The sequence below is a fragment of the Drosophila virilis genome, chromosome 4, assembly GCF_030788295.1.
Source record: "Drosophila virilis strain 15010-1051.87 chromosome 4, Dvir_AGI_RSII-ME, whole genome shotgun sequence".
Taxonomy (NCBI): Eukaryota; Metazoa; Arthropoda; class Insecta; order Diptera; family Drosophilidae; genus Drosophila; species Drosophila virilis.
The window spans coordinates 18228682-18239088 of NC_091546.1; the positions used below are offsets into that span (position 1 = coordinate 18228682).

The 10407-nt window shown below is 38.4% G+C and overlaps 2 protein-coding genes and 1 long non-coding RNA gene across 3 annotated transcripts; 1 reads left to right on the forward strand and 2 right to left on the reverse strand.

Moving 5' to 3' along the window:
- Nucleotides 1-2875: 2875 nt before the first annotated feature.
- Nucleotides 2876-3435, reverse strand: LOC138911229 (neuropeptide-like protein 31). The gene is made up of 2 exons (XM_070209091.1): nt 3321-3435; nt 2876-3253 (listed from the first exon to the last, which is right to left on the reverse strand). The coding sequence occupies exons 1-2, from the start codon at nt 3330-3332 to the stop codon at nt 2921-2923; spliced, it is 345 nt and encodes a 114-aa protein (XP_070065192.1). The 5' UTR covers nt 3333-3435; the 3' UTR covers nt 2876-2920.
- A 3363-nt stretch (nt 3436-6798) lies between these two features.
- Nucleotides 6799-7291, forward strand: LOC116651497 (uncharacterized). Its single transcript, XR_004304504.2, has 2 exons — nt 6799-6938; nt 7017-7291. It is a non-coding gene; the product is annotated as an uncharacterized lncRNA (long non-coding RNA).
- A 726-nt stretch (nt 7292-8017) lies between these two features.
- Nucleotides 8018-8455, reverse strand: LOC116651496 (YTH domain-containing protein 1-like). The gene is made up of 2 exons (XM_032437943.2): nt 8331-8455; nt 8018-8263 (listed from the first exon to the last, which is right to left on the reverse strand). The coding sequence occupies exons 1-2, from the start codon at nt 8340-8342 to the stop codon at nt 8087-8089; spliced, it is 189 nt and encodes a 62-aa protein (XP_032293834.1). The 5' UTR covers nt 8343-8455; the 3' UTR covers nt 8018-8086.
- Nucleotides 8456-10407: the final 1952 nt, after the last annotated feature.

The window sequence follows — 10407 nt, forward strand, 5'->3', positions numbered from 1 at the left end:
TTAGAATTGCTTTTACGGCCTGTCTTAAGCTGCTTTTCCACAAAAAAATATAACAAATTAAAGATAAACCTTAGACAATGAATTTTTCACGTGACTCTCTTGAATTGTCTATTTAATCGGACTTTTCAGTTTGCCAAAAATTATGAAATTTATAAAATTAACAAAGGGTCCAGAGAGGGGAGAGCTGTCCTTCAAGTGGCCTGGCGGGCGAGTCAGCTGAGCGCATAGGCAGGCGTGGAGGAGAGGGAAGGGCAGACAGGCGGGCAGGCAGTCAGTAGCAGCAGCAACAACAACTACAACTACAACAACAACAACAAAGCACACATCCTGTATGTCAACTGAATAATTCGTTGCATGCACAAAAGGCATGCACTCACATCCGGTTTCCTGTCATTCTTTTCGCCACACAGGGTGGCAGAGGTACGGAACATGGGCAGAAGAGAGCGCAATGGAGAGAGAGCAGGAGAGGGTGGTAAAGAGAGTTGGAAAGCGTGGCCGGCTAGCAATTTATGTCTATTTGTTGGTAGCTGTTGTTGTTGTTATTGTTGTTGTCTTTATGGCGTGTTTGGTATTTGTTGCAACTTTTGTTTTGAATTCCTGTGGCCTTGTCACACGCTCCATGCGCTTGCAGTTAAATTTATGTTACAACACACCCATATAACCCCACAACCCCACAGCCACACGCACACACTCGCATAACTCTTAACGAACAATGAATGCAAAAAAGTGTTGCATACAACGCGAACTCTGTGCTCTCTCTCTCTCTCTCTCTTCAGAACCTAACACATATAGATAGGGAGAGAGGCGTTGGGGGAAGCAGACTCAAGTGCAGTGACTGCCAACTGCCAGCAGCACATCTCTTGTAAAGCAGCGTATAATCCACTGATTGCTCCCAAGGTTCAGCTTTCAACAATGAAGGACACTCAAAAAGGAGTCGTGCAGGATGAAGGGATGCGGAACGGACGGACTGTGCTGAGGCTGTCGGGTCAACGGATGTGTTGCGCTTTTTGCCAGGGCATGACAATGGGCATAAACAGCTTTACAATGAGGTCTATAGAATGCGCGAGAGAGAGAGAGAGAGAGAGAGAGAGAGAGAGAGAGAGAGCGAACAAGGGAGAGAGAAAGGGAGAGAGAGAGAGAGAGGGGAACAGATAGAGAGAGAGAGAGAGAGAGAGAGAGAGAAAGTTGAATATTACAAAAACATAAATATTCTTGTATTTTGAGAAAAGGTTCCTTACTTCATACATAAAAATACTTATTCTTTTTTGACAAAAGATTCCTCAATTAAAATGAAAATATAAAGCCTATTACTATGAAGCCAAATTATACTGATTGGTTTATTTTAATAAAGAACTGAACTTACCCATCGGATTTATGTGTCAGAATCTGAAATGGAAAGTAAAAAAAAACTTTAAAAGAAATTAATATTCCCACGCAGAGCCAAAGAGTTTTTATTAAATAGGCTCCGGAAATTTTCGAAATAATTAAACAACTTTTGTATATATTAAAAAGATTTTTGTTTAGTTTTCAAGATTAGAACTTTTTGATACTACATTTGTGGATAGTTCCAATATTTAAGCTGATCAGTATTATATATTTATACATAATCTCATGTATATACCATATTTATCAGTTTATTTGCTTCAATTGATTATTTCTTAAACAAATCCAAGCAAAATAAAGAAAACTTTCCTAATGCAAATACATGGCAGCTTTTGCATTGAATTAATGATTTCTTTTAATTGCAGCTATTTAATATTTTACTTTAATGACAACTGTGCTGAAACTGAATCTCAAAACAAAGTCCTCTCTATATAATTTTAGAACAGGTTAATAAGAGTAAAAGTCAGTTTTAATCTTGCAGTTGATCGCATGTCATCTATTTTATTTTGTTTCTATGTATTGTTGCTCTCTAGTTGCAGAGATCCCCGTACCCGGGCAACGTCTGCAGTTGTCGCTCGAGAGACCTGCGCTAGTTTGGCATTAATTTTGCATATGAATACGGCGTGGACAATTGGATTTGTTGCACTGCTGTGCACTATGTAGTTGTAGCTGCTGCAGTTGGTAGCATTTAAAGTGGCATGTTTATTGCATGCTCTTTCTCTCTCTCTCTCTCTCTCTCTCTCTCTATGACCTCTGTCATTCTCTCTCTCTCTCCCTCACTCGCTGTCTCTGTCGCTTGCAAATGAAAAAGTTTTAAGGGTCGTCGTATTGGGGCATCAATTTTCACATTAATTTCGTTTGTAGCTTCGGACATGCTCAATTAGCTAACGCTGTCGGCTCATTAGCAACACGAGCCGTGCCCCCGGGGGCACAGTACAGCAATTCGAGCTGGTCCAAACACACGTACACACACACACACACACACACAGACGCGCACAGGTGAAGGGTTGTAAGAGCATTACACAGCTTGCAAAATGCCAGCAAGTCCCCAACTCGAACAACTACCAAAAAAACGGTTTCAATTTGCATGTCGTCAGCGCAGCATGCTATTTCCGCCTTTGGCTACGTTCAAAGCGCTGTGTTGCGACCGAGGATCGTCTTTCAATATCTTATACTAACTATGGCACAATCAAGGCAGACATTGCAAAAGTATGATTGAAGCATAGTCAAAGTCGCATAATATGAAAATGAAACTATTAGCCATTCCACTGAAAGATACACTGAACAAGCTGTCCACACATTTAAACATAATTTTACGCACACAAATACCCAGATATACCAAGAGAACAAGATTTCGATATAAATTTTTTAAAAATTGCAAGTTATAAAATTTGCAAACACAAACTTAATTTAAGCGAGCTATACCAGAAGCTTTGCTCTTCCCATTTTAAAGAATTCAGATAATAATGACACAACAGCAAAACACAATAAATACCATAACTTAGATAATGTTATCATCTTTATTGATTCAATCGGCCTAATAATGTCCGCCGTGTCCATGGCCTCCATGGTGCTGATCGAAACCGTGACCATGTCCACCGAAGCCCTGCTGGCCATGTCCACCTTGGTGTCCACCGAATCCACCGTGTCCGAAACCATCATGGCCATGTCCACCGAATCCTTGCTGGCCATGTCCACCAAATCCTTGCTGGCCGTGTCCACCGAATCCTTGCTGACCATGTCCACCGAATCCTTGCTGGCCGTGTCCATTTTGGTGTCCACCAAATCCACCCGAGCCGAAACCTTGCTGACCATAACCACCGTTACCGTATTGGGCCAAAACAGCGACGATCAGGGCGAAAAACACGATCTTTAAAAGTAAATAATCCTATGCTATAAGATCTTGAGGCAACTTAAGGATCTTCAAGCGAACTTACGAAGAATTTCATTTTGATTTTTTTATTTAGCTGCAGCACTTTCAAATAAGTATTAACTGTACAGCATCAATTGGGGGCCCTTTTATACCCAGTAATCCAGAGAGAAAAAGAGAGATTTACGTGGCATCAAAACAAACAGCGGAAAAAAACAAATTTAATTCTCAAATGTCTGAGCCTACGCAAAATGTCTTATCATTTACTTGATTACATATGAAATATGCTTTATTTTGGCACACACTTGAGAGGGTATTATATATGAATGATTCCATTTGTAATGTGCTTTGTCTGAAACCTGGCACAGATTCAACTATAAGACACAAAAGTTGACAAACTTATTTAAAGTACAGTTAATACTCGTATTATGAACGGGTTTTGTAAACAGCAATTGCAGAGTTCAGATTTCTCATTCTCTAGGAAAATCAATTGCTAAAAATTGTTATTTTTGATTATTTAATATTGGCAATACTTTTATAAAAGCATATTTTAGTTCGACTCACAGTTCTTTCCCATTATTTATTTGGTCTTGACGCTTATCTGTCTAAAGACGACACTCAAAATCTTTGGACTTTTTGTAGAAAATAAATGGGAAGTGCCCAATTTGATTCTGTGAATCAATTTAGTGTAAATATGTTTTTTTTAAATTATAAATATATTATTTTTTTCAATTTCGGTTTAACCTTATACTTGAACTCGAACTGAGTGAATTGTAATATGCTTGCGGGAAGTACAATTAGTACAAAAAACATTTATAATGAGTAAACTATAAGAGTGTTCTAGTCGGGTGTGCTAGACGGAGAGATACCTTAATCCCAGAGCCGAGCTGCCATCTATTTCCTTGGAGCTACACTATAGGAAATGAGATCTTAAGCTCCTGGACATAAATGTGGCCTTCAAATGAGTGTTAATAGAATTTTGCGTAGAGCGGGAGATGTATTTGGATTTGGTGTCTCTAGCTCTCATATGCTTTGATATGTGTTCAAAACTAGTCGAATTTCAATATCTATTTTATTGGGTTTGAAGGAAACTATTTGAAAGATCTTGAGTGCGCGTGTAGGGCTTTAATAATAAATTTGAAAAACTCCTGAAAGCAGGACAAATGACAAACATGCATAGTTCAAGCAATGATTTTCATGTGTCAAAAGTTAAGCCTAAAACTATGCAACACTTGGCAAATCGTCCGCAAATCGACAAATTAAATTTGAAATATTTTGCTGTTTGCATTTGTCATATCGCTGGGGCTTCATTAGGCAGGCTCAAAATAAATGAACACAGTTGCCAGGCAAGCACAAAATTTTCAAATGATGTACAACACGTTACCTGAGCTGCAGGTGTGTGGGCGAATGTGTGTGTGTGTGTGTGTGTGTGTGTAAGTTGCCAACGCTGCAGCAGCTCATTGCCGTGTGTTATTGTTGTTGCTGTTGTTGTTGCTGCTGCATTTAAGTAAAATGAATTGCCTGCAATTTATTTTTGTTGCTTATCATATAAATTGCACTCGCCTGCAAGTCATTATTTGGCACATTTGCGCTCAATGGCTGCACATTGCTCGCCTCGCCCACATCCGAATTGTGGCAAGTGGGCGTGGCAGCATGTGTGCGTGTGCGTGTGTGTGTGTGCGCGCGTGACGAACCGGAAGCCCACAGATATGCCGGCAAGACAATAGCAGCAACAACAACAATTTGGCCAAGAGATGCTGCCAGGTGGCCTTTGCACTTGGCTGCATTTTTAAGGCAATGCGCTGGAAGGCAGCAAAAGCGTCGTAGGGCAAAGGGCAAAGGTTGGAAAATGGCCATTGGGTATGTGCCCGAAACTGCCACTTAAGCAGTTGCTGCTCTTTTATTTACCACTTGCAATGGCCGCACAAATAAATTTCCGGCTCGAGACTCGAACTTTTGGAAGCGACACACAAAAAAAAAAAGCAAGAAAAAATATTTGCTTTATTTAGTTTAGGGTGAAGAGCTTGTTTTTAAAAAAAAAAAGCTTGTGATTGAAGCAATGCCCCTAGCGATACAATAGCACAGCTAACCAATTCTAGTTCAAGGTACTTAAGAGCCAATAGCTTTGCTTGGGAAGTCTGCCCAGTGACTAGTTTTATGATAGGGAATCGGTATGCATTCGAAACTCTAGGCCTAAGACTTTGTATTTGTTTCCTTTTTTCTGCGTAAAGAGAAATAGCACTATCTGAACAATTATAGTGCAATTAACGTTTGAACAAGTTAACATTGGGTTGTCATGTTAATATATATGTTAAATTAAAGTTAATATCAATTATAGCTCCATAGTTTCATAGTTTCAATATTGTCACTCACAAATATTCTAAACAACTCTGAGGATTGTTTTTACAACTTGCAGCTAGCTTACTAGCAACAGTTCTGTTTTTGTTAGCAATTGGTGTAGGAAAACTGAAAATTAGCTACACTTTCTTCTGTAAACATATCCCTTCAAATGCTGTAGGAGTAACTGCAATACCTAACATTTACCCCAACAAACAAGAGCCCCTAAAATATCTAAGCCTCATTTACATATATAGTTTGAGTAGAGGGTGCATTTCTCGCCCCCTTGACTATCTCTCAGCCGGCAAGTAGGTGGCTGACTGGGAAGCTCTCCCAATGGAATGCAAAGAAAAGGTAACAAACCGACTGGCAAAGTGTGCAGAAAATATTTTACAAATGCAATTGCAATTAAGTTGTCTGATTATTGGGTCAGATAGCTGTGACATTTAAGAATTGCGCAGTAAGCCAAACAAAATAAAAATAAGAAATAAAAGCGACGGGAAAATCGGAGAACAGAGCAATGATTGCATACAACACGACACACATGACCCATTTATGTGCGTCCTATCAGCTGGAAATTGACCTTGCCCAATAAACAATATTTATAAACAATTTCGAAAGATGCGGACTTTAAGTAGTCGGCTATTGGGGAATGAACAGCACTCTACAGTGAATTCAATTGAGCTGCCATTTAAGGCATTTTATCAGCTATATTACTTGACTCAAATGAAGGCTGCACAATAATTAAAGCAGTTTTTGTCTCTCTTAAAAAAAGTTGAAGATAAATCTGGAAAAGGTTGAGCGCACTTTTCGCTTTTGTTTGATATGTATATGTATATTTACAAATTTTAATTATATACTTTATTTTTCAGAATTGAGTTTCTTATTATAATAAAAAAAAAAAATTAAGAAAATATTTATTCAAATTTGTTCAAAGCCTATTTAGAAGTATCATTTGAACTATTTAGATAAGATTTATTTTGATTTGAACTGAAACAAATTATATATGCATATTGCCTAAAAATATATCTAAATATTAATTTTCTAGTCACTTGTGGTATATAAAGGGAAATCAATTTTGGCATATATTCTTTGTTATATTACAATTTTTTTCAACCAAAGAAATAAAATATTATTAAAAAAAACTTATCTAAATTCTACAATTTGTATAAACTTTTTCTGTAGAGAATTATGTTGTTATAATTATTTGTTTCTTTAAAATTGCTAAACATTCTCATTTGCCGATAAGCTTCAAGTTAGTGGGGTGCATATAAAAGTAAGCAGACTGCTCTTGAAATTTTCAGAACATCCAAGAAGTTCGTCAGTCCTAATGAATTATAAATACTGTGTAAGTTTATAAAAAAAGAAAAAATAACAAAAAAATTATCACTCTCACCAACTCACTCTCTACCACTTGCCCCCGCAGCTGCTGTTGTTATCACTGCTGCTGGCCAGCACAAGCGCTAGCCCGCCCCGGGACACGCCCACACGTCCCACGCTGCCCCCCTGCACGCCCTGGTGTGCCGGCCAACCGCCACCGCCGCCCGGCGCCGTCAACTAAGCTGATGGAGGATGCTATAATCTGCTTCTGCTGTTGCGGCTGCTGCTCTCAGGCAAACAAACATGTGTTAGTAGTCGGTTACTTTTCGTAATTATTTCGGGCAATTTGCTAAAACAATTAAACTCCCATAAAGTATACAAATAAGTTTCTTACTGGTAATCTTCTACTGCACATGTGGCTGGGAATCTTTCGGTAATTAGTATCGCGTTTTATGTCCAACTTAGAATATATGTTTACCCAAAAAGCGCGAAATTTCATTGCCTGCAAATTGAAATAAAGCTTTCAATTTAGAGTTCCTTCTGGGGTCAGAAAATAACTGGCAAATCTTAAGCAAAGCGGGCAGAACCTGCATGTGTATTGTGTGCATGTCTCACTGTAGACCATTTATTGTGCGATGTCATAATCAACATAATATATATATATATATACATGCTTAAATTGAAATTCCACTTGGCCGACATACCTGCACACCGTATCTATGTCATAAGAAGAACACAGAATGTAAACCAGCAAAAAGCAATAGACAGGCAATGCAATAAAGTTGTCGCGAGAATAACAGCAAAATTTACACCCATTTCAATTTAAATAGACTGCTTTAAAACACACACACAAACTCGAAGCAAACAAAGTTTAGGAATATGATCATGCACAACAACATCAAGGTCTTCTTTAAGCGCAACTGAAAACAATGAGAGAATGCGTGCTCAACAAAGATTGTGTGCGAGCAGGACAGCAGCTGAAGCAACGCATTCAACAGCAACAAAGGCTGTAATCGAGCAGGAAAAACATCTGCAAGAGTACCATAAAAATACAGGTTACACGCAGTTTTTCTATGCAGTGCACTATTAATGTAAAAATAAATATGCTTTTCTTTGAGCAGTATTGAATTAGTTTTTATTAATACCGCTTTTGAGCGCTGCATATTTGTGCCAAAACTAGTAGCGATGATGATGTTGATGATGGTGATGTGGATTGTGATGCGGACTGTGATGTTGATTATGGTAGCCACCGCGATTGCCGCCATGATTGCCGCCACGATTGCCGCCACGCCCATATCCGCCGCCGTACTGCGGCACTGCCAAGACCGCAGCAAATAGCGCAAATAAAATGATCTGTCCGCGAAATTCAAAAGTAAATACCAATAGTATGTTTAGACTTTTTTATATGCAGCACACTCACCAGCAACTTCATAGCGACTGCTCTTTCAACTCTGAACTCAACTGTGCTGCGTACAACGCTTTTAAAGTCAAAAATCGCAACTGCTGACAGTACGTTGGCATAAAATCACAAACATAAATTATACCTGAAGACATAATGTCCATAAAACCCAAAAGGAAAATGCACTTAACAACATTTGTGTGGGTCGGCTTATCGGCAGCATATGCAGCACTCAGACAATATTAGAATTCCGTAATGCATATTTCGACCTGAGTTCTAGGAAAATGGCAGATTGCATGTCATAAAAACGGATTGGCTTGGCCAGCGATAGGCTCCTCTGACCTTTCACATTTTACATATGCGCATATGTTTATGTTTGGGTAGATTGAAGTTGACATTTGGCGGCATTTCTTGGTATTTGATAGACATTTCATGATTTTCATGATTCGATCGAGTAGACTTTTGCTGCTAACCTGGAATCAATGGGATGTCTTCGGCCATCTGCCTGTTACCCATTTCAAGTGGATTCATGCACAACAACAAAACACACCAAATGACAAGTTAGGTTTGAGTTATCAGGCTAAGCTTTATCTTTATTGATTAAAACGTCCTAGTAACGTCTGCCATGTCCGTCGTGTCCACCATGTTGCTGGCCGAAACCTTGCTGGCCTTGTCCGCCCTGGCCGAAACCTTGCTGGCCATGTCCGCCCTGGCCGAAACCTTGCTGGCCATGTCCGCCCTGGCCGAAACCTTGCTGGCCATGTCCGCCGCCCTGGCCAAAACCTTGCTGGCCATGTCCGCCGCCCTGGCCAAAACCTTGCTGGCCATGTCCGCCCTGGCCGTGTCCTTGTTGACCATAACCAGCCGCGAACACAGCGACGATCAGGGCGAAGAATACGATCTTTAAAAGTAAACAATACTAGGATATAAGTCGTTGAGCTTAATTTAAGGATCTTCAAGCGAACTTACGAAGAATTTCATTTTGATTTGTTGATTTAGCTGCAGCACTTTCAAATAAGTTCTAACTGTGCAGCATCAAATGCGGGGCCTTTTTATACCCAGCAATCGAGAGAGAGAGAGAGAGATTAACGTAGAAACGATTTTAAAATCAAAACAAAAAGCGGAAAAAAACAAATTTAGTTCTAACTTGCTAGAGTATACGAAAATGTCTTAGCATTTACTAGATTACATACACAATATGTTAGTATATGTTTTGGTAAAATTTCGTTAGGGTATTATAAAATAAACTGCCTTGGTCGTGATATCGATTCTGATACAACCTAACACAGAGTAAATTGTTTAAAAATTTGCATCAGAAAGCATTTCGGGCACCATAAAATATATATATTCTTGTTCAGGAGTACGAGCTGTCCGTCTCTATAAAGGCGTGCAGCACGAACTTTACAAAATTTAAATGCATATTCCCCATGCTACACTCTGCAATCATATGTTTGTAACATTGTTGTTCTAGACACTTTAAAATTATTTAAGATTGATCAAGCATTAAGTATTCAATTAAAAATATATATTTATTTTTTCAGAAGCGTATTAAGTATTCGACTTGACTTTAGTTTCTTCTCATTATTTACTTGGTCTGGTGCTTATCAGTCCACAGGCGCATTTCGAAATTTATGGATGTGTCGTAGGCAACAATTGGGAAGCGACCAATTTGATTGTATGAATAAACAAAAATGCAGACGTTAAAAAATAAATAAAACTTATTTGAATATACAGTTAACCTTCAACTTGAACTCGAACTGAGTGAATAATCAAACGTTTGCTGGGAGTACAACTAATATAATAAACAAATATAATAGGTTAACTATAAAAACAAACCTAACAAGAAATATTTGAGGAACAAATTCATAATACACATAAATGGCACATCCGTGTTTGAGATAACTTAGATTGCTACAATTTACTGCTTTTTTGATTATGTCATATTCGAGCTTAAAATACAATGTCAGTTGTAGAAAAAAATTTTGTAATAACAAGAACTATAATAAACATTTTTTTTATGCCTTTTAAGAAAATATAAAATATTGTCACAATTCAGATTTGTTACGATTTATTCATTTATTGTCCTGCTTGACAAGTT